This window comes from Delphinapterus leucas, chromosome 9, assembly GCF_059928025.1.
Source record: "Delphinapterus leucas isolate spDelLeu-1000000601 "Yukka" chromosome 9, BTC_Dleu_Yukka2, whole genome shotgun sequence".
NCBI lineage: Eukaryota > Metazoa > Chordata > Mammalia > Artiodactyla > Monodontidae > Delphinapterus > Delphinapterus leucas.
In genome coordinates, this window is record NC_143137.1 from 105,410,766 (window position 1) to 105,435,622 (window position 24,857).

The following is a 24,857-nucleotide window of genomic DNA, read 5'->3' on the forward strand; positions in this document are numbered from 1 at the left end:
ATCAGCTCGGTGCTTTGTGATCACCTAGAGGGGTGGGATAGGGAGGGTGGGAGGGAGGGAGATGCAAGAGGGAAGAGATATGGGTACATATGTATATGTAAAACTGATTCACTTTTTTATAAAGCAGAAACTAACACACCATTGTAAAGCAATTATACTCCAATAAAGATGTTTTAAATAAAAAAAGAAAAGAAATCCATCAGGCTTTCACTTATCTGTTCCAGCTGGTCTACTAGTAGGTGTATGTCTGTTTCCTTGACCATGCACAGGAGAGAAGTTACCTTCTTTAAAACTTGAATATTACCTGGCTCTTGTGGAATATCGTGATAAACTGAGGGCGTCAGGGTGTTGATCACCTCCCTCATGAATTCAATACTGAGACCCATGGCTTTCATTAATCCATGAGAAATTATCTGGGGTGAAATTTGGAGATCATGGGATAAATTGAAGGCAAGGTAACTAGCTAACTGATAAAATGAACAGCCTAATCTGTGTATACTATTTTCCTTTGGACTGGTAGCAAATATGTTTAATTTTTTTTTCAGTTTTAGAAGAGGTGTTCTTTTCCAGGATGTTAGGGGAAATATCTTTCACAAGTTTTTGAATTTCCTTCCCCAGAGCTACTAAATGCAGCCAAATACCTTGAAACTGACGAGGCATTTCATCTGACATTTCTATGCGTTTTAGAATTAATTCAGTAAAATGTTTCCAGTTGGATTGAGGCGCAGAATCAAAGTCCCTTGTTAAGTTGTTGATAATCATCCTTACTTGGTTTGTGGAATCATTTAAAAGAGTTAATAAAATCTCAGATTTTGGTACCTTTTCTTTTTCAAAGACTGCATTAAGTATAACGTTTAGAAAGTCAGTCACATTTTTTAAGTAAACGTTCACACAATTTATTTTTGACATATTCAATGAACAATAAGGTCCCATCATTATATTCAACATCCAAGTAACAAGCTTCAAAGTAGAGTTCATTTTGTTTTCCACATCTGGAAATATTCCCTGGCAGCTTTTGGGAACTTTCACATCACTTTCCAGAACAGCCAAAATCTGAGTGAGACCAACACGAAGAGGAGTGAAAACATTCGTGTCCAGCTGAAATATTTGAGCCAGTCGTCCACAGATCTGGGTCCACATTTGCAGCCATGAAATGGTACAGTGAACGGCCGTAAACTCATGGAACTCACTGCCATTTGCTGAGAGGTTTGAAAGGATTTGTGCCCACGGGAGAATAGATGAAGACCCCTCATCTATTGAATGATTCACGGAAGAAACGCTTTTATTACCCAGAACAAAGCGTTCACTACCCAGCAGGGCTTCTGCTGAGCCATTGACGAGTTGGCTCACATACTGAAATAAAGAAAAAGTAGAGTGGATCACTTCCACTGCGGGGCCCTCTGTAGACAACAGGGATTGGACTTGAAGCTCCAAAACGTTAAAAATTAAAAGCAACTGTTGACAGTAAGATACTTCAGAAATTCCCCTAAGAAACCCTGTTGTCTCATATAAAAATGCAAATGCTGGGGCTTCCCTGGTGGCGCAGTGGTTGAGAGTCTGCCTGCCAATGCAGGGGACACAGGTTCAAGCCCTGGTCTGGGAGGATCCCACATGCTGCAGAGCAACTGGGCCCGTGAGCCACAACTACTGAGCCTGCGCGTCTGGAGCCTGTGCTCCGCAACGAGAGGCCGCAACAGTGAGAAGCCCACGCACCGCGATGAAGAGTAGCCCCCACTCGCCACAACTGGAGAAAGCCCTCACACAGAAACGAAGACCCAAACACAGCCAAAAATTAATTAATTAAAAAAAAAAACTCAAACACCCACATACATATATTCAACACCTGAAATCCGTTCCAATATCAGGCAAGATTGAGATTAGCTGCTTAATAACAAGTTCCCTATCTCCTTCTCCCGTTTCCTTCATAAAAAAAAAAAAAGAAAAAAATGCAAATGCTTCACTGATGTTTTGGAAATTAAATTGCTTTATGATATCTAAAATGTGTTTTGAGATTTGTGTAAGGAAAGACAGCAAAGACCCTCTCCTCTGAATGCTCAAGAATTTATAAATATATTGGTAAAATGAAGAGTAAATCTAGAGAAGTAAAGCTGAATCTTTGTCCTGGAAGACATTTAGATAGACATGAGTCAAAATTTTATCAATGTCTTGTTTTTGAGGTTCAGAAAGGGCTGAGAAAAATCGGATGTATTCCTCATAGCATAGACTGTGCCTACAGCTTCTGTGATTTGTTGCTGCCTCAGAAATCCTAATTCATAGAGATTATTTATTATCACTTCACTTAAATGAACAAAATCCATTTTCCTGCCTGGCGACTGAGGCCAATCTGAATGGAACAACTGGGAAAATTTAAAGCTTTTACTATGAATCCTCTCATTTTATGGATCAGAAAAATTTACAAGTGTAGACAAGATTCCCAGTTTAGCTCTTTCTCCTTTTGAAGCGCCATGCATCCACAATGCCAGGATCTTGGGATTCATTCCAAAAAGTATTAGTTCCATAAATCTCAAGATATTTCTTGATTCCTTCCTTATCCAGAGACTTTCAAGAGCTTGTACCTTTTCAATCATTTCTTTACCGAATTCCAGAAGTTTCTGAGTATCAATACCAGGTGTGTCTCTCTCTAAACTCTCTAAATGATTTATCCACAAATGACTTATATTTAGAATCGTCTCAGGGAGAGATGAGAGGTTATGGAATTTGGGAATACTGGATGAACCGAAAGGATTGGGCAATAATAATTTCTCCAAAAATCCCATAAGAGATAAAAAGAAGTTCATTTGCTCATCCTCAAGGGTCTACAACTTCTTTTCCATCATTAGAAGTGCCTTTGTGAAATATAAGACCCTACAGTATTAACAGAACTGATGCAGTATCAGAAAAAATAAATTCAAGACAAATTCAGCTTATCAAATTTTTAGATAATACTCAGATTTGTTTATAGTAAAACATAAATGAAATATTTACTAGGCACTATATTTTCCCAACAGGGATTCATGTGCACATTTGAAAATCTTTTAGAAATCTACAATGCAGTTGCATACATTTAGCTTAAAATCTGCTTCTTGCACCAAAAACAATGCATTTTAAGTTACTTTACTCAGTGAGTTCATATGCATGAGCATTAAAGATAAGTTTGCTGTTTATGCCAGAGGCATCTTAGGATTCAATTCCTTATTACATCTCAGAATGTCTTGGTGAAAGAGGTTGTCCAAATTGCAAGATGGTTTGAAACTGCCCCCGTATGATCTAAGGACAAGTGTTAGGATTTCTCATTCTAGAAAGCAACTGCAGTGATCTTTAAACAATGCTGTACTTCCCGCTATCAGAAACTCATCATTTCAGGTGGCGTACTTCCCCTCCGGGGGTTTATTTTTTTAAATACAAAGCGTTCTCAAAGGAGCAGCTCGACAATTAAGACAAACCCACACTTATAATAGGAGCCCTCACTTGAAGAACTGACTGACTCAGGAGCTACAAGTCCACTTCTGAAATCCTTGGGGCCCTGTGTGTTTCAGACTTTAGAAAGGGAGCCTGTGCAAGTATCACACATGCATTCATGGCCCCTCCACCAGGGGCACCGGGGCAACCCTGTATCAACTCACTGACACTTCTGCAGGGACACCTCCGAACAGGTTCAGTGGGAGGGGCAACAGACCCCTTAACACTTACGTCTGCAGAATGAGTTGCGATGCCGATCTTGAGAAAAGCTTCCATTTTCAGACTTCTGCAGATTTCAGAATTGTGGATACAGGATTTTGACCTGTATTGTCTCTTAATGCCCTAAAGGGTGAATTACTTTCTAAACCTCCTTAACTCTGTAATTCTGTTGTGTAACACAGTCTGGCACAGAATACACAGAGGATGGGTCAAGTGCAAGGAATTGTTTTCCTCTCTCACAACTGAGATCTGAAAGCAGGAAAAATACAGGCTTAATTTACTTTATTGTCATTTGTAGAACAGACAGCAGCTAATCTGAACCATGGAACATCGAAAACATTTCCTGGGAAAAAATTCGATCAGGAAAGAGAAAGCTACACTCTGAAGACTTCAATATGAACCTTACTCAAATCCAGCCCTGCGTAGAAATACACGCACAACTACTATGTGAGTAATCGTGTATTGGTAGAGCAGAATGCAAATGATCTTGTTTTTCATTAGGATCTGAGAGGTCATGGGGTAGTAATAGTAGGATGAGTAAGGGCCGAAGCAGAACTAGTACTACTGGTAGTGATATTGCCACACACGTTTATATCACTTTACAATTTTTAAAGCACGTTCACCACTATACTCTTAGTTCATGCCTATAACAGCCCTCTGAGGTACACATCATCATTTCTATTCCACGTGAAAAGAAACATTTCAGGATTTTTTTTAATTAGCAAATTCAAACTGCTATTGTATGGCAGGAACTGGAATATGGGCCGGGTTTTCTCATTTCAAGCTCAGCTTTCTTAATATGAACTCTGTACTTATTGTCCATTCTTATTCATTCATTCATTAAGTCAACATCTAGTTACTTAGCCCCTATCATGAAAGATACTGTGCCAGCTGCTATGGGTCTACAAATATAAAATTAAACATGTCCTTGGAGCATATACAGACTAGTTTCATTGCCATCTTTCTGTGCTATTAAATAGCTGTGAATTTCGGGAAAGTGAGGTATTATAAATCCAACACGATCAAAGGACTGATTCTCCAGAGAGTCCATCACCTTCTCTTCCTCCTGTACCCATTAACAGCTGAGCTTAAAGTCTCCCCAGGAGTGACGAATCCCGGGTCTAGACAGATGCTGTGGGGTGCTGCTTAAACTTTGGCTTGCACCAAAACCACCTGTAGAATTTTTCGTATCTACAGAAACCTGGGTACTACACACAAGCAAGATTTAGCATGTCTGGGGCGAAGTTCAAGCATTTGTATTTTTAGCAAATTTCATAGATAAATTTGATCCATTCCCAAGTTTGAGAACTACTGCTCTAAGGCAAAGCTTCTGTCCCATCACATCCCAACACACCCCACAGACAATAAAGTATGCTCTTAAACTATACACAATATCCATAATTATACATAAAAATGTCCATTTCAACACATGTGCTGAAATAGCCAAGCGGTATATAATCTGGCAGATTTAGCTCCAAAGATCAATTCTCTCTCAAAAGTCTCCAGAACGACCAGGCTCTTAAATCATCCATCCCGAGTCTAAACTCTGAGCAACTAGATAAGACTATTTTTCAAAGAAGGATTTTATTTTGGGAGTATTTTATAATAAATTATGCTCTCAAGGGGAAATCTTATTACCGTAATCTGTTTCCTTTCAAAATCCATGGAAACATGAGTCATACATTCTATGACACAAATATTTATTGAGAACCAAACACATATGAAGTGCTTTATTGAGAGCTAAATCAGGATCTCACATTTTAAAGCAAGTGCCTCCCATAATTAGGTTTTGTTTATCTTCAGATAATAGTTAAGTGAAGACCTAGAAGTTGAATTCTGAAAACTCACCTAGATATGGAAGCTATTGGAGTCTTGATCAAGTTATTCAAAAATGCAAAATAATTATCACCAATGATTTTCCAATCCATGATTTCTTCATAACAAGGAGATTCCTCAGAGAAAGCTAAATAGGAAGGCATTTCATATATTGATTTCGAGTTGAGTATAAAAGTCAAGTCTAGTAAAGTGAGAAATGCTACAGTGTTTCAGTTAACATGGTTGAAAATATAACAAGAGAGGATTAGAAGTCCTTCTGATTTGACTTCCGCTTCTGGCCAAGATGAAGTGCCACTGACCATCAAGGAGTGTAGGACAGAGACCCATGAACAAACGGCAGAAAATGAACAAGGTGAGGCCTTCCCCCCCCGTGACTCAGAAGGCAGAGCTGGAGTCTGGTAGGCATCCTGAGTTGAAGGGAGGGGGTTTAGAGTCTGAAAGACAGGAGGGATTCACAGGACAGAGTAGCTGCCCAGGGAGGCATCTGCTATCTGCTGAGGACAAATGCTCCATGCATGAGAAGGAGCTCCCTGAGACCAGGGAAAGAACCACCCAAAATTAAAGATAAGGGGCCAGTGATCACGCAGGGCCAGGAACAAACTTTGTTCCTGTTACCCAGACTAGAGCAATCCATGATTTGTTAGACATTGAGGAGAAGATGCCAAAAAGGTCTTGACTCAGTGACGGGGAATATTTACAACCTCTCTGAGCACTGCTCCAGCCCCGCCTAACAAATCTTAAAAGCAAGACCCTAAAGGATCAAACTATTTCAAGCAATGTTTTCGATAACGTAGGAAAACAACATAGCAATCACAAAACAAGGCTAAATTCGTAACATTTGGCATTCAATCAAAAATTGCCAGGCGTGCACAAAAGCAGGAAAATGTGACCCATAACTAGGAAACAAATTAATCAATCAGAGCTTACCCAGAACTGACAGAATTCAGGTAGAATTACTAGAGAAGAGCGTTAATCACATAAAACAGTTTATACTATTTAGTTTATACTGCATAGTTTTGTTTGTTTGTTTTTGTTATAAATTAATTTATTGATTTATTTCTATTTTTGGCTGCATTGGGTCTTTGTTGCTGCATGTGGGCTTCTCTCTAGTTGTGGAGAGCGGGGGTTACTCTTCGTTGTGGTGCGCAGGCTTCTCATTGCAGTGGCTTCTGTTGTTGCACAGCACGGGTTCTAGGCATGCAGGTCTCAGTAGTTGTGCCTCGATGGCTCTAGAGTGCTGGTTCAGTAGTTGTGGCTCATGGGCTTAGCTGCTCTGCGGCATGTGGGATCTTTCTGGACCAGGGCTCAAACCTGTGCCCCCTGCCTTGGCAGGCAGATTCTCAACCACTGCGCCACCAGGGAAGCCCTATACTCTATAGTTTAAATAACCCAATAAAAATGCAAAGCTTGTCAGGTCAGATAAAACAAGAACCAATTATATGTTGCATGTACAAAATGTACTTGAAATAAAAGACATAAATAACTTAAAAGTAAAAAGATGTAAAAGACGACATACCACACTACATTAATCAAAAGGAAGCTTTCAGATGAAGTAGATTCCAGATGATAATATCATTATTATTTCATAATCATAAAAGCATCAATTAATTGAGAAGACATAACAATTCTAAATCTTTACACACATTATAACAGAGTTTCAAAACACATGACACAGGGACTTCCCTGGTGGTCCCATGGTTAAGAATCTGCCTTCCAGTGAAGGGGACGCAGGTTTGACCCCTGGTCAAAGAACTAAGATCCCACATGCCGTGGGGCGAGTAAGCCCGTGCACCACAACTCTGAAGCCCAGGCGCTGCAATGAAGGATCCTGCATGCTGTGACAAAGGTCCCAACACAGCCAAATAAATAAATATTAAAAAAAAAAAACCACGACACAAAAACTGATGAAATACAGGACAAATAGACAAATCCACAATTATAGCTGGAGATTTCAATACCCCTCTCCAAATAATTGATAGAACAGGAAGATAAATATCAGTAAGGATACAGATTTCTTGATCTAACTGATGTTTGAAGAATGCCCCACCCAACAACAATATCGTACACATTCTTCTCAAAAGCAATGGCACATTTTCCAAGGCGACCATATTCTAGGCTATAAAAAAGTCTCAATAAATTTAATAAGATTAAAGTCATACAAAGAATGTTCATTGACTAATTCAATTAGAAATCAATAACTAAATATAACTGGAAAATCACAAATATTTGGGAACTAAACAGCTCATAGATCAAAAAAGAAATCAAAAGGTAAATTAAAAAGTACTTTAAAATTAGATGAAAATGAAAGTACAATATGCCAATATTTGTGAGATGCCACTAAAAAAAACCAGTACTTAGGGAGAAATTAAGTACCTATATGGGAAATGAATAAGGGTCTCAGAGACTTCAACTTCCAAGTCAACTTCCAAGTTAAGAAACTAGAAATGCAGAGTCAGTTAAACCCACAGTAAGTAGAAGAAAGAAAATAATAAAAGTGGAAACTAAGGAAATAGGAAAAAGAAAAACTTTAGGGGAAAATGAACAAAACCAAAGGCTACTTCTTTGAGATCAATAGCATTGACAAACCTCTCTGCAGAGTGATCACGAAAAAAGAAAGGCACACATCACTGATATCATGTATGAGAGAGGTAAAGATTATACAGATTCTGTAATATTAAGAGAATAACATGGGGGTCAGGGATGCCAACCCTCCATGCAGTAAAAAATCCTCTTATAACGTACGGTCAGCCCTCCAAATCACATCCCCCATACCTGCAGTTCTGCATCTGTAGATTCAACCAACAAGAGATGGCACGAGTACTGTAGTATTTACTACTGAAAAACATCCACACGCAAGCGGACCAGCGCAGGGCAAACCCATGTGGTTCAAGGGTCAGCTGTATTATGAGATACGGATGACACTAAATTAGACAATTCAGATGAAAGAGAAAAATTCCTTGAAAGACACAATCTACCGAAGCTCGTTTAAGAAGAAATAGATAATCTGCATAGCCCTATATCCTTTAAATAAATTGAATTTGTAGTTAAAAATCTTCCCAAAAAGAAAACTAAAGGCGCAGATGGCTTCACTAGTGAATTCTACCAAATGTGTGAGGGAGAAACAATACCAATTCAACACAAACTCTTCTAAAAAAACTGAAAAGGAGAAAGTACTCTTCAACTCATGAGGCCAGGATTACTCTGATAACAAAATAAGACAAAGATGTTAAAAGAAAGGAAAACTACAGTCTAATATCCCTCATAGCACAAATGTAAAATGTTAAACAAAATTTTAGCAAGTTGAATCCAGTAACATATGAAAAAGAGATATATCTTACCAACTGGGATTTATCCCAGTTATGCAAGGTTGTTTTAACATTTTATATACATATATATATATATATATATACATTATATATATATATATATATATACTTCGCTAGCATTTCAATAGCATAGAAATATTTAAATTTCTACAGTGAAAACTACAAGTTGTTAAGAGGAAATAAAGAACACATAAATAACTGGAGAGATATACTATGTTCATGGGTCAGAAGACTCATTATTACCAGAAAAAAAGTCACTCTCCCTAAATTTATCTATAGATTCAGCTCAGTCCTGGTTAAAATTCCAGCAGAATTTTGAGACATTGACAAGCAGATTCTAAAATTCATATGAAAATGCAAATGACCTAGAATAGCTAAAAAAATTTTTTTAGAAGAAGAAAGTTGGAAGGCTTACACTACTTGACTTTAGGACTTACCACAAAACTGTAATAATCAAGATCAGATGATACTGGTGTAAAGATCAACAAAGAGATCACTGGGACAGAGTAAACAGTGAAGAAAATGACCCACATATTTGCACAACTTATTTAACAGAAGTACAAAGGTAATCAGCGGAGAAAGGATTATCTTCACAACAAATTTTTCTGGAGCAATTAGATCTCCATATGCAAAAGATAAAATAATAAAATCTGATATGCACCTACATCATATACAAAAATTAGCTCAGAACGCATCACAGATCTACTTTAAAACCTAAAGCTATTAATCTTCTAGAAGAAAACACAGGTGAAAATCTTTGTGACCTCAAGAGTTAGCAAAGATTTCTCAGCTATATTACCAAAACCATGATCCACTGAAAAAAAAAAAAGATATATAGACCTTGATCAAAATTAAATCTTTTGCTCCTGAATGACACTGTTGAGAAAGATGGAAAGACAAGCTTGAGACCAGGAGAAAATATTCGCAAAGCACGTATCTGATAAAGGGCTTCTATCTTGCTTTACAAGGAAATTTTAAACTCAATGATAAAGAAACACACAGCCCAATTTTTAAAGTGGGGGAAAGATTTGAATACACAATTCATGACTAAAGATACACAGACGATATATAAGCAAATGAAAAGATATATGTTCAAATCACTACTCATAAATGCAAATGAAATCCATTACGAGATACCACACCTATTAGAATGGCTAAAATTTTCTAAACCGACCATACCAAGTGGAGGAATCAGAACCCTCTGGCAGAAGGGGCTCTGGTTGAAACTGTAAAATGGTACAACTTTGAAAAACAGTTTGTCAGTTTCTTAAAAAGTTACACATGCATGTACCATATAATCTAGCCATTTTACTTCTAGAGAAAAGAAAACATATTTCCATTAAAGACTGTATATGAATGTTCCTCGCAGGTTTATTTGCAATAGCCCAAAACAGGAAACATCCCAAACTGTGAGTCATGTGAATGAGTAAACAATCTGTGATACATCCACGCAACAGAATAGTACTCAGCAATCAAGAGGGGTGAGCATACTGCCTCATGAATGAAGCTGAAACTAATTAATTACACTAAGTAAAAGATGTCATAGAACATACTATGTAATTCCATTTATATAAATTTCTAGAAAAGGAAAAAACTAACTGATGATGACCGAGGGCAAATCAGTGGTTACCTGGGGACTGGAGCAGGGGCCGGATTCACAGGAGGGGGGATTACAGGGGAGCAACAGGACACTTTGGGGACAGGTGGACACGTTCCCTGTCTCAACTGTAATGACAGCTTCACAGATACACACATCAGAATCTAACAGATCGTACACTTTAACACAGGTGATTTGTTGCATGCATCAATTATATTTCAATAAAGCTGGTTTTTTTAAAGAAAGAAATCCTTCTAATTTAAGACAAGTAATTTAACCTCTCCAGCACTTATTTCAGAGGCAAAATTACATAAAACTTGCAATTTTTTTACTTCGCTGAGTTCCTGCTGCAATAGACTGACTTATGTATATATAATTTTATAAGTGTTTAAGGGGGGAAAAGGTGGTAACAATCTTGAAAATTAGCACAAATGTGTGTGATTAATATCACATATTTTTAAAGCTAATGCTACCAGAAAACCAAGCCACTTGGAATAACTTTTTTAAACAAAAAAAGAAACATAATCCACCACAGTGAATTCCGTGGCCATTCCTTGTGGTGCATTATTATTCTGGAATCATTTCTGTGGGGAGAAAAAGGAACTAGTGTCTATGGAAACTGCCCAAAAGTACTGCACTAGGAATTTCACGTACATTAGCTTACTTAATAAGAACCCTGTACGGTAGGCCATATAATTTCTATGTCACCAAGGAGAAAACTGATTGCAGTGGGAGGCCAGTAACCCACTCAGTAAAATCTGCGTCAGAAGCAGGGTCTGCTCCCAGCTCCATCTGCCTGCAAAACTCACTGCAGTCCGTGATTTAAATACTTAGAGCAGAATCCAGTTACTAGAAAACGTAATTCGTGTTTCTGTTACAGATAAATAACAAATTCTTATCCTGTGCAGTTGGTTTTGTTTCCTACGGGAGGAAGGGGCAATACAGAGTGTATAACGGAGAGTTGAATGCTGATCAACAGGTTAGTCATGCGTGTAACCCGGAGCTCCTCACACTTCCACATGCTCATAGACCATCTGGGTGTCGTCCTAAAGTTCACACTCTGACTCCATAGGTCTGAGATGGGGCCAAGGTTCTGTATTTCTAGCAGGCTCCCAGATGGTGCTGTTGCCACTGGTTCAGGGACCACACTTTGAGTAGCAAGGATGTAAGTGAATCAGGTCTGTGTACTCATCCAGCACAGGCAGTAAAGGGCCCAGAGCCCACGAATTTCCCTCGGTTATTATTCATCCCCCCTAGTGGTAACTACCCATGTCTCCGCGTGATAATCAAAATTGCTTTACACTATACTCCCTACCCAAAATCTTAAAATATAAGTAAGTTCAATATGGAAAGATCTGTGAGTCTAACGTAAAACACAACGTATCAAAATGTGTGGAATATATACGGAGCTTTGCGTACAGAAAAATGTATAGCCCTGAAAGTATGTGTTAGAAAAGAAGAAAATCTGAAAATCAAGAATCTAGAAAAAGAACATCAAACTAAGTTTACTAGAAGGAAGGAAATAAAGACTAAAAGGGAAATTAGTGAAATAGAAAATAAATGTACAGTAGAAAACAACAAAACTCGGTTCTTTGTCAAGAGGAGTCAGTCATATTTCTGCAATGGAGCGTGTTTGGGCAGAGTTAAGCCCCTAGCAAGGATCCGTCCAAAGGGAAGAGGGTGGTCAAGCTCACAGCCTCCACAGTGAGCCTTCCCGGATTTGACACTTAGCAGTTTTGTGACCTACTCCAAGAATACTATCTCCTTGAGCTTCAGTATTCTCATCTGAAAATGAAGTTGTACCCAACTTACAGGTTGCCACAAGGATTGAATAAAGCAGTTCCCTCAAAACACAACAAACGTGTGTGATTATTGGGACTTCTGAACCTGAGCCTCTTGCTCATGATGAATGTAAATGTTTGTAGCCTGTATTTCTGGAAATGGTAAAACTGGGCAGAAATAAGTGATTAACAAAAGGAGCGCAAGGTGGTAAAGCAGAAAGTTAACATGTAGGATGAGCACCGAACTCAAGAGAACACAGCCAACCCACCGGAGAAGCCAACACAGACCCAGCACTGCTGAACAGGGCGCTGAGCCTGGCAGTGTAACCACAGCAAATGCAGGGACCCCTCTCGTGGGTGGTGAGTCTGATACCAAGAACCAGAGAGAGAGGGTCTCTGGCAGCCCCTAAGACAAGTTTGAGGAGGAATGAAGGAAGGAGTGTTAGGTGGACATGACCACAGAAAAGGAACAGGAAATCCCATCCCCAGGCCCAAACCCCCTAGAGGTCCAAGACACAGGTGTTCCAAGGAGATGCTATGACCCCATGGGACAGAGCCCGTGGAACACATGGGAAACCAGGGCGTGTAATTCCCAGGGCAGATGGAAACACACAACCAGCTCTAGACCCGGAAGAGGCCAACTCAGAGATGCAGGGATCGCCCTGCCAGCATCTTCTCAAAAAAAAGTCTCTTGGGGGACAGGATGATTCCCTGCGAGTCATGCAGTTGCAAGTTATGAGATTCATATTTTAGGGGACTTGGGGTTTTGAGGCTGGTAAGGAGAGAGTGGAGCACACTCCACTTGGGTCTCCCCCGTGGCAGGGCGGACGCGCTAAGGGAGAGGGTCCCACACACAGCACATCTGGACTTTCGGAGGTTGGGCCATGATGAGTCTGTACAGGTAAGTGTTTATCGACCAAACCAGGACAGTTTAGAGAGAGAAAGCAGTGACTGTGCCGGGACCCGCGGCCGTCTAGTTATGGCTGATGGGAGTAAATGCAGAAACCTCACGGCACCATCCCGGTGAGCCACGCTTAGTTCCCCTCACTCACTAGGATCGATCAGCTCTTAGGAAGCCGTGTTGCCACAGTGAACGGGGAAAACACCCTCATTCCTGACTTACCAAGAAGACTGTTCTGGAAACTTTCCTGCTTATTCACATATCGAGCCACCTGGCAAGTCTTCTGTATGAACCCCATGAAGGCTTTCCAGGGGTATGTCTGTTTGAGGAACCGCTGGGCTTTCTCAAGTGTATGAAATACCCTGCAATCAAAAACAAAACTGAATAATGGTTTTCCAGAAGACAATATTACAAACTCATCTAAATACAAATATATACAAACGCCAGGCAGCCCAGTTATATATGGAAATTAGAATCTTTGAAATAGTTTTCTTAATACATATTTGTTTATTTATGAACTTCCCCCACCCTGATTTGCAAAATGAAGGAAAATCATTTATGGGAGCACATAAAATATAAAAATGTAAGAACACATAAAATATCTCCATCAAGAGCGGAGAAACTGGAAAATTAATGTCTACAATATGAAATGAGTTTTGAGCTAAGAAAAATACATTCCTATTTGACATATTTGACTATGAACGTCCTAGCATCCGAGGAGAATGGAAATTCATCACACATACAATTCACATTTGATAAAATAAAAACAAGGCAAATTTCCTGGAGAAGCAGAGCTCCCTCAAGAACCACTCTTTGGCATCCTGGGTGACGTGATAAACAAGCACCTTGAACTAAATGAGGGCCCTCGATTCCCTAGATTTCCTGTGAGATTTAAGCCAACAGTTAAACTTCGGAGGGACTGTTCACTATTTCACATTTTGTGTATGCTTTCCAACAGTACCAAAGAGGTTAATCTTTTTAAAACAGAAAAAATAGTAAACAACTCTATTTTTTCATAAGAAATAGAATATACTATGTTGATCTGTCTCTCGAGTAGAGAAGGAAGCGGTTGGAGTCCTCTCGGTTTCCAATTGTTCGGAAGTGTTCCATCCAACAGGTACTTATGCCGCAGAGAAAAGTCAGTCCGTAAAGTCGTGGGGAGAGACCCTGGCTCCCGGCAGCCACAGAAGCTGAGTGCAGGGCAGGCTCACTTCCAACAGCCGTGTCCCCAGGTCCTGCCAGCCCGGGGCGTCTTCCCGTGTTGAAACTGGCATATTTGTGGGCCCAGTAATGACCTCTTGCAAATGATGACCCTTAAAAGGCAGAGAGAACATTGCTTGTGTTACATAAAACAATGAAGCTGTGGGCATCTGTGATGCAGCCTCTACCCGTTCTTACTCAGCTGGGGGTCCCTTTGAACTGTGCCCCGTACGGCTGGGACCACCTGGTCCTGGTCCTGGACTTGAGTCTTTGTTCAGGTGAACAGACCCCACATACAGCCTCAGACAGCCACAAAGCAGAGAGCACCCAGGCATCAAGCCCGTCTGTGTTGGCCTGTCCCCCACCTGACCCCAGTGGGGCAGACGTCCCAGCACCACGACCCTGTAACCGCACCCCATGGCTCATCGAGGCTGGGCTGGGGCCCCTGTTAACCAACACGGTGCAGAAGGAGGGACACAGCCCCTTTCTGAGGAGCGGCTCCCAACCCCTCTCTCGCCTGGGATCCCCGGGCTGCTGGGGGACCACACAGACAGGCCACAAGGATGGAGAGACCCTGGGGCTTGGAGGAGACGGGACCAGCTCCGCACCACCCCTGCCCCCGGTGCCCTAGTTGCGTACCCAGAGTCCCGCAGCTACGAGGGAGAGGTCTGCTAGAACCAGCAGAACTACCCGCCGAGCTGCGGGGTCATCCCTTGGTGATAAACAACCTAAGGCCCAGCAGAAAGGATACCTACCCTGCACATAATACAGAAACATAACTGCACCGTGACAGAGGCTTCATAGATACAGAGAAACTCGGGTGGCTTTCTGTCAGGAGAGAGCTTGCAAACCAAAAGCACAAAAGCAACCGTGCCAGGGCTTCCCTGGTGGCGCAGTGGTTGAGAGTCCACCTGCCGATGCAGGGGACGCGGGTTCGTGCCCTGGTCCGGGAAGATCCCACATGCCGCGGAGCGGCTGGGCCCGTGAGCCATGGCTGCTGAGCCTGCGCGTCCGGAGCCTGTGCTCCGCAACGGGAGAGGCCACAACAGTGAGAGGCCCGCGTACCCAGAAAAAAAAAAAAGCAACCGTGCCAGCAGGCGATGGTTTTCCCACCTGCACACGCTTTCCCTCTGCCCGGCGCCCTCCCGAGTTCTCCTTGCTTCAAGTTACCCGCCTCCTTAAGGGCTCATGCTCTCATCTGGGAAGATTCCCAGATGCCGCCCTCTGAGGACCCAAGCTTTTCCACCCTCCTCGGCCAGGGCAGCACGCACCCTTCTGCGCATGAATATGCACAGAGCAAATGTGCTGAGAAAACGCTGACTGGCTTGACACACCACTGCCCTAACTGGCACAGTTTATAGTTCACTAGTTTCATCGTTTCATTGATCTTATTTCATGGTTTATAAGGAAGAAGATAAACATGAAACAGGTAATACTGAAAATGAAATGAACTACGAAAAGGTGAACGTCAATATGTTTAGTGCTCAGTAAGAGAAGTGCAGGCCGGACTGGACATGATCCTTTTCACTAACTAATTCTCGACACCCTGCAGCCCTACACTGGGGGACTGGGTGGCACGTGGGGAGACCACGCCCCCCCCCCAGGCCTCTGGCCCCTGGAAGCTACAGCTCAGCCCCAAGCCGACTGCCCACCAGACACGCCTCCGCCTGCTGTAGCCTCTGCAGCTAGAAATGGAGCAGGACGGGGAACCTGGACACAGGGAATCAGATGCGACCTGGGGAAACATTCTGGGTGCCCTTGGGGAGGCTCATTTAACACCAAGCAGGTTCTGGCCATGTGGGTGGCACACAGCCTCTTAAGGTGGCCTCACAGGAGGGGGCGCCCAGGGGCAGCTGTCTTGTAAGACTGAGGCTCCAGTGTGAGCATCTTTGGTGAATCTACCTCAGAAATGAGCCCCCAGTGCCCGGAAGAGACCAGACAGTGGATACCCACCACATCCTCCAGTGACTCAAGCAGCTTATGTAAAGCACTGGCCTCACTGGAGGAGTGGTGACCACAGCCCAGCCCCTCGGGGACCCCCCGGATGCCGGCGGTCCCAGGAGGCAGGGGAGCTTCCGTCTGGGACAAGCGTCCGTTCAGGTACAGACCAGTGGCGTTCTTCTTCAACCGCAGCTAAAAGACAAACGAGAGCCTGAGGGGCCACACGGAGAGGGGCTGACATAGCTTTCTGAGGGCCAGAGCCCCGCAAACAGAAACCAGAACTTTAAAAGAAAGCAAAGTGCTTCAAAAACTGCTCTTTATTACACTAGCACCATTCATAACAAGAGCAAAAGGAAATACTGCCTGAGCGTCTGGAATGTGCTATCCCAGGTGCTTACTTGTGATCCTTTGCTATGATTTACCTGATTTAACTCCCCAAAAAGCACGTCCTTTTCCAGTTTTGACTGGCCAGGCCCAGCGGGTCCAGAGTCCTTAGAAAACGTCTCCAGGCGAATGAGGATTTCTGTAGGATGGAAAGACAGACGGGTTACCATTCACCCCCTGCCAGCTGCTCCACGCCCGACCCCTCCCTCACGTGGCCGGCAATCGAGAGGCTGAATCCTGGCAGCCGGCCGGTCAGCCTCTGGACCTGCTATCAGACACTTCACGTCCCCCCGAGGGAGGGGCCTGACAAAGTCACCCAACTCCGGCCCCTCTTTCTGCAGGCACACGAGCCTCGGGCGGCTGCTCCATCAGCCGTCTCACTTCCTCCGTCCACCGTGAGAAGCAGCAGAGTGCAGACGGCCACCGCCCGGGACTGCAGTCAAGGAAGGGCGTCGGGGCAGACGAGGGGGACCTGCTATCCCCACGGATGCCGAGGGGCAGGGAGTGGGCAGAGGACGGGGTGTGGATGGGACGGCAGAAAAGAGCCTGTCCAGGCCCCAGGCCGGCTGACGGGAACAGCAGGATGTGGTCCCCACTATGACACGCTACTCGTTCAGCCAGGATGTGCTGGATTTGAAACATCCCTGGGCACCATCGACAAGCACAAATATGTATGCACGCCCATACCTCACCTCCAAACCTGACGGGCGGCTTCGAGCCTGCCTTCCAGCCGCTCCCATGCTCGCCGTGATTTGAGTTGGGGACAAATAACCCTGGAGCTAGTTTACCTCAGACAAGGTGTAGATTCTGGGCCGCCACACTCCTGAGAGCCCCGTCGAGCTGGAGCAGTCTCGTCAGGGCCGGCCACGGGGGCAGCTCCCAAAGGAGGCGCTGCAGTTTCTGCAGGGGCAGTAATCTGAGGGCAGAAATAAATAAATGAAACGTAACAGGAAGCAGTTCAATGCCTCCTTGGGAAACAAAAGTTCCACTCACAGGAAAATACCCCACAGCTTTGGGACTTCACAGACCAAAGTCCCACTTTCCCCACGTACACAGATAACCAGGTTCTTGACAGGTCGTATCGCTCGAATCCTCTGATTTGGGGATTCCTTCAGGTACTGAATATGGATTAAACACTCTCCTTACCCCAAAACAGAAACGTATATCCCAAGTAGTGGGTAGAAGAGGCGAGGGTTAGGATAAAGTTCCAGGTGAGATTTAAAAATATTTGCCATGATTATGGTTCATGATATGACCCCGAGGTAGAGAGAGGAGGGGACAGAACAGAGAAATCCAGAAATGGATCCAAATGTAAATAGGAATTCAGAACACAAAGATGAAAGTAACTTGAGTCAGTGGTGGTGTGGGTGAGTAATGGAGGGTTTAACCAATCTTTTGGAAACATCTGACAATTTGTGGCTATTTGGAAGAAATCAAGTTGGAGCTCTTGGACTTCCCTGGTGGTGCAGGGGTTAAGAATCCACCTGCCAGTGCAGGGGACACGGGTTTGAGCCCTGGTCTGGGAAGATCCCACATGTTGCAGAGCAACTAAGCCCGTGAGCCGCAACTACTGAGCCCGCATGCCACAAGTACTGAGCCCATGAGCCACAACTACTGAAGCCCACGTGCCTAGAGCCCATGCTCCACAGCAAGAGAAGCCACCGCAATGAGAAGCCCGTGCACCGCAATGAAGAATAGCCCCCGCTCACCGCAACTAGAGAAAGCCCGCGTGAACGAAGACCCAACGCAGTCAAAAATAAACAAATAAATAAATAAATAAATGTATGTATATATATATATATATTTGCCATGAAACCTGCGGTTACCAGAAAATATTTTATACGGAAGCGTGTTTCAAGAGCGCTTCAGTGTCCAGACGGCGTGTGGCCGAGTGCAGGCTGCCCGCCTCCGACCAGACTCCGGCCCCCTGAATGGGGCCGGACGGGATGACCGGAGGCAGGTCACGTCCCTGCAACTCTGGTTCAGGATCGGGAGAAGGATACCTGCGAGTGGCTTCGGTACTTAGAGCAGGATGTGGCCACTGAGGCCCCTGATCCCCAAGGAGCCAAGAGACGGGGAGGGTCCCCGGGGCTCCTGGTCTATGGGGGCCCCAGCGGGACCCAGGGCGGAAGGGCCAGGACGTGCTGGAGGCGTGTAGGATCATCCAGGGGGACCTGACGTGGCGTCTCTGCTACTGTGTGTTCAGTAACAGAGATGTTACTTTCAAACAGCTTCAGAACGGGTAACCAAGCAGGGAAGCCTTCGACGCCCACGCCCGGCCCCCTGCGCTGCGCTGCACGTGCAGCTCTCATGTGACAGAACAGTGTGCCCCGTCCTTTCTCCAGCTAATCCTGCAGACGTCCGTGGCCGGCTGCCCGCAACCCCTCCTCAGCGCCCTCGGCCCGCAGGGAGCCGCACTGCCTCCGCCGCCACGGTCCCCATGTGCCCCGGGCAATCTCTTCAAAAGCAACGCCCTGCTTCCTAACTGGGTTTCAGAAAAAGAAAAAGGGTCGGCAGTGTTTTCAGTTACCACTTGTTAGGTGTGTCGTTAAAAACCCCATACCGGGCTTCCCTGGTGGCGCAGTGGTTGAGAGTCCATCTGCCGATGCAGGGGACACGGGTTCGGGCCCCGGTCCGGGAAGATCCCACATACCGCGGAGCGGCTGGGCCCGTGAGCCATGGCCGCTGAGCCTGAAAAAGACATACGTACAGCGCCGTACAATTCGCACATCACAACTCCCTCTCCACACCGTACAGGGAGCAATACTTTCTATGACACACAGTTTGAAATGAACCTTTTGTGACAATATGAAGAAATCTTATTGTCCTCTTCCAAGGAAAGCCTTAACTTCAGGAGTTTACTAAGATTCATCAAGTTACTTCAAACAGCCACACCTACCGAAGAAACAGACCCCGTGTGCACTAGACTGCACGGTGTGTGTGAGTCAGTTTCTCTACCTTAAAAATAAAAACACACGTCCCACCTTTCCTACTTCTCAAATATTTCTGGACCCTATGTAAACATTTCAACTACACAAAAAGTTTAAATAAATAGGAAAACAAGTAGTTCCTTACAGGAAAGGACCTTTAAACTGTCTTTCTTCATTTTTAAATGAATGTCAAAGACGTTAAGACCTAAGGTCCACAATCTGAAAACCCTCTCAAACATCGTGCCCTCATTCGATTGCTTTTCAACATCTGGACAGGCATCCAGATTGCTGCAAACAGTCCTACCAGGGTCCACAATGCAAGCCTTGCATTTTCCAGTTGCTAATAACTAGCAGTTTGTTGTCTAACCGGGGCTACATGGAATGCCTTCGTAACAGTCTTGTCATGCACACTTTAAAATCAGGGTTGTCTAGCCTAATCCACCAGGAAATGTGCCTTACATCCTGGTAGGTGTGTGGCTGCCTTGGGGGCCGTCGACTGCCACACTGTCGTTCAGGAGGAGAAGGGCAGCCTGCAAAGCTCCCGCCACCGTCCAGGCCTGGCTCCCTTCCCCAGACTGAGTCCCCAGAGCCTCCAGCCCGTGGCCAGTCCCCGCCAGGATCCTCTGGAAGAGGCTGCCCTTCTGCCACTGGTCAAACACCTGCACACTGAGAAACAAGAACATTGTTATCAACAATAAAATACTGGAAATAATAGTGTTTAGTTAAGAAATAGTAACAAACTATTCTAGGTGACAGACGGCCCATTTTTATGTGGTTGGCAGATTGAGACACCTGTTGACAATTGTATTATGCTTTAATTTCTACTCAGAAATTAAAGATTACAAATTGCAACAATGGGTGCATGCAACTTTTTTGTTGGGCCGATTTCTCTCTTTCCTTCCCCCCTTCCCATTTTCAAAAGAAAAAGTGATAACATACGTTTCTAAACAAGTGAAATATACCTTAAAAACTAAACTGACATGGGATAGCATAAGTATATTCATATGACTTAGAATTCTATCATAATTAATACATAGTTACTAAGTACCATTTCATGTCATGAACTTGGGGATACTAAAGGCAATTCATATTGTGGATTGTCAACATTGCACCAGAACAGGTCCTTCCTGCCCAAACTGAGAGAGCGGGGGATGCAGGGTGAACAGGGATGTGCCCTGAACAGATTTCATGTCACCACGAGCTCACCACCCAGACAAAACGCACGGCCAGGGCTTCCACTGACCGTGCTGCTGCTGGTCAGCTCGATGCTGTCCCTTGATCATTTAGCACCAGATAAATTGAGTGCCTCCAAGTGGACAGTCAGACCTGTATTTTTTTTTTAAGGACGTTTATCCGTTATTTGAGAGTTTGACCTTTACCAGTGAGACATATTAGGAAAAAAGGTACAGAGGTGTGCTCTTTGAGAAAACATGTGATGGGAAATGCAGTGCCCAGTAAAGTGAACGGGGGGGTGGGGGGGTGGTAACAGGCCTCTACCTCACACCCCTCCCCGGCCTCCCCCAAAGCAGAAAGCTGTGAACCAGCCAGGGTCCCGCAGTTTCTGAGGCCACTGGCTGTGTGAGCACTCTGGCACTCCACACACACCAGCGATCCCGGGAAGACAGTTTCCCTTTATGTTACAGTCACTGTTCAAGCAAAGGGCTTATCGAAACCAGAGTGAAGAGGCAGGCCCTTCAGCACCCAGTGCCCAGGGGTACCGAATCCCTGCACCAAACGCCCAAGGAGGGCGTCAAAGGAGCCCGATGGAAATCGCACATGCCAAAAATAGATTATGGTTCTTGCAATTGCCAGGTGATGTTTAAATCCAAGAGGGACTTTATGACGACTGCATATAGGATGGATAAACAACAGGGCCCTGCTGTAGAGCACAGGGAACTATATTCAATATCCTGTGATAAACCACAATGGAAAAGAATATGAAAAAGAATGTATATAATATATGTAGAACTGAATCACCTTGCTGTCCAGCAGAAATTAACACAACATTGTAAATCAACTATACTTCAATAAAAATTAAAAATAAATCAATAAAGAGGGCCTCTCTGGTGCCGGCTGTGTTGAGTGCCCAGCGAGCCGAGGCCGGCAGATGCACGTGGAGAGGGTGCACATGGTGTCCAGCCTGCGGGGTCCTCACGCCTCTCCCCGGGAAGGACGTGACGTCAGAGAGTGAACGTCGCGGCGGGGGCGCGGAATGAATGGGCTGGCCCCTGTAACGCTTCAGTGAGCAAGACGCGCTGGCTCTGGGGCTGTGCTGTATAGCCTGTGCTAGTGTCAGCAGTGCTGTGTTGGACACTTGAAAATCAGTGAGAAGGTAGATCTCATGTTAAGTGTATAAAATTAAATTAAAATAAATAAAATCACCAACAAGGACCTACTGTATAGCACAGGGAACTACACTCAATATTTTGTAAGAACCTATAATGGAAGGGAAGCTGAAAAGGAATAGGTATATAGGTGTGTGTGTGTATGTGTGTGTATAACTGAATCACTGCACTGCACACCTGAAATGAACACGATATTGTAAATCAACTATGCTTCAATGAAATTTTTTTTAAAAAACGTCAAACTCGGGCTTCCCTGGTGGCGCAGTGGTTAAGAATCTGCCTGCCAATGCAGGGGACGTGGGTTCGAGCCCTGGTCTGGGAGGATCCCACATGCCGCGGAGCAACTAAGCCCGTGAGCCACAACTACTGAGCCTGCGCGTCTGGAGCCTGTGCTCCACAGCGGGAGAGGCCGTGACAGTGAGAGGCCCGTGCGCCGCATGAAGAGTGGCCCCCACTCGCCACAACTGGAGAAAGCCCTCGCACAGAAACGAAGACCCAACACAGCCAAAAATAAATAAGTTTATTAAAAAAAAAGTCAAACTCAGGAAAAAAAATCCAAAAGATAAGTAAATACATAAACAAACAAACAAACAAATAAAATCAAGCAGGGAAAGATGCAGGAGGAAAGTGCACGGTCTGGACACGCCACGACACGGGTGTCTGCTGTGGGGTGGCACCTGTTTGCAGAGGTGCAGCTGACTGGTGGCGCAGAGCAGGTAGTTTCTGGCTGCTGACCACCTGGGGTCGCAGTCTGCAGGGTGACCACCCCCATCCCCATTCCTCTTCATCCTCGTGGCAGCTGGACAAGGCTGAACACAGCATCCGCCCCAGTGAACTGTCTGTGGGAATCTGGCAACGATACGGAAAATATTAAGAAATCAAGCGTCTTTTATCCTGGGATGTTTCTCTCCGAATAACACCCCAATCTTGCCAAAGAAAAACCTCCGACATTTGCTTGACTGAAGTCGTAACAGGGTGATAGAGTGATAACGTCCGTGTGAATCTGCCTGGAAGGGAGGCCTTTGGAGTTAAGGAATAAGTTGATGACATTTTTCAGGAGAACTGCTGTTTCTCCAGGACTCGGGGATGGTTTCAGATACTGTTTGTCTCCACTCTCGGGCCAAAGGCAACCATGGGCCGGCCCAGTTTAACTGATACCTTGGACTAACAAATTTGCTTTGCCAAAAACATCTTCTTTTCTAATTATCTATCAAAGATGGATGAAGTTGGAAGGGTTCAAATTGGAGCTGTGAGTCAGAAATTGCTTAATATTTTGAAACCAAACCTCCTTTATTTCTGTAAATGAACTTCTCTAATACGGCTCCATAATAATACTTCCGTTCATGTTGGACGAAACCATGTTCCTCTATTACAGAGTTTTACGATTGTGGCGTCATCTTTCAGAAATCCCATTGGCGGCAATGATCACAAAGCGTCGAAGCCCCATTCATTCCCTCTGTAGTTCCCTTCAGGATCCAGATTAAAACTACTCCCTGTGACTATCAAGGCACAGACTCCCTCGTGGTCTCTGTATTGTTTCTTTTTTTTTTTTTAATTAAAAAACAAAACACTCAGCAATACCACGTGGCCTGTCAGAGGAATATAGCCCTGTCCCTGCCCTCAGGACCCGAGCGGTCTGTCTGACGACACGCAGTAGGAAGACACCCTCTCCCAGGGCAGCAGACGCAGAGACCCCAGGCAGGCCGGGAGCAGCAGGGCCTGGAGTCGGCAGGACTGGGGGGACCCACGCTGATGCCGTTGGAAGGCAGGCGGTGGACCCCAGAGATGCTCCCGTGTGAATCCCCAGAACCTGTTAATGTATCATGTCGCCTGGCAGGAAGGCCATGAGGTTGCAGATGGAATGATGGGTGCCCATCTGCCGACTTGAGATGAGATTATCCTGGATCATCCAATGACCTGAGGAAACTATGATAGTCCTGAGAGTCAGGGTGATGCATTGTGAGAAAAACTCAACCAGACATTACGGGTTCTGAGGATGGGAAGGGGCCACCAGCCACTGAAAGAAGCTGTCTCTAGAAACTGGAAGAGGCAAGAGAACGATGCCTGCCTGGGAGGCTCCAGCAGGGACACAGCCATGCAGACCCCTTGATTCCTTCCTGGGCTGTCGTTCGTTACAGCAGCCGCAGAAGGCACACCTGCGATACATGATGTCCACGGAGCTCTGTGGACACTCTGTGGTATGTCCTGATCGTTTTCCTTTAATTCTAATCTCAAAATAGTTATCCTTCTAAGATAAAAGTTTACATAGTTTGACTCAAACTATACCCTAAAAATAACATGAAGACAGGTCACAAAGTGCGGAGAAAACTGGAGTAAAAAAGTCAGCCGACTGGGGTTTCACATTCCACCTACAAAAGCACCCGTGAGAAACGCCAGGGTCACAGTTCCAAGCCCAACAGGAAGTAGATGGTTAATAAAATTGCACCAGGTGTGAGAGAGAGACATCAAACTCCTTATACAGCAACCAAGGCTACGACCTGCCCGGCAGGAGGGTCTTTCCAAACCCCAGGCCAGCCCAGGAGTCAGCAGTGCATTGGGGGAGGGGAGCCAACTTCTAAACCCAGACCAAGAGCCCTGGCCCGGAGCCCAGTGGTGGAAAGCCTCAGTCTGCACCCAAAAGTGGTGTCAGGGAAGCACCAGGTCATGGGAATCCTGAGACGTGACCAAAATCCATGCCCTGAGTGCAGACCCCAAGCCCAGAGGGAGGGCCTGGGTCTCCCCAGACATTAAGGACCTCGACCCTGACCCAGGGCGTCCCCCTGAGGTGGGAAGGGGGTCTCGCGGGGCGGTCTGTGCAGGGAAGGGAGACAGGTGTGCCATGCTTGCGTCCTGCCCCACACGAAGCAGAAATGTCCACGGATGCGCCAGGTGACTAAAGGGACGTCAGCTGAAGGCCTCCGAACCTCGGGAGCTGCAG

General features: G+C 44.8%; 1 protein-coding gene across 1 annotated transcript; it reads right to left on the reverse strand.

Moving 5' to 3' along the window:
* Positions 1 to 15,754: 15,754 nt before the first annotated feature.
* ABCA13 (ATP binding cassette subfamily A member 13) lies at positions 15,755 to 21,104 on the reverse strand. The gene is given in 4 exon segments (XM_089917946.1): positions 15,755 to 16,452; positions 16,683 to 16,783; positions 17,433 to 17,560; positions 20,034 to 21,104. Coding segments are annotated over 4 exon segments (759 nt in total). The 5' UTR covers positions 20,258 to 21,104; the 3' UTR covers positions 15,755 to 16,146.
* Positions 21,105 to 24,857: the final 3,753 nt, after the last annotated feature.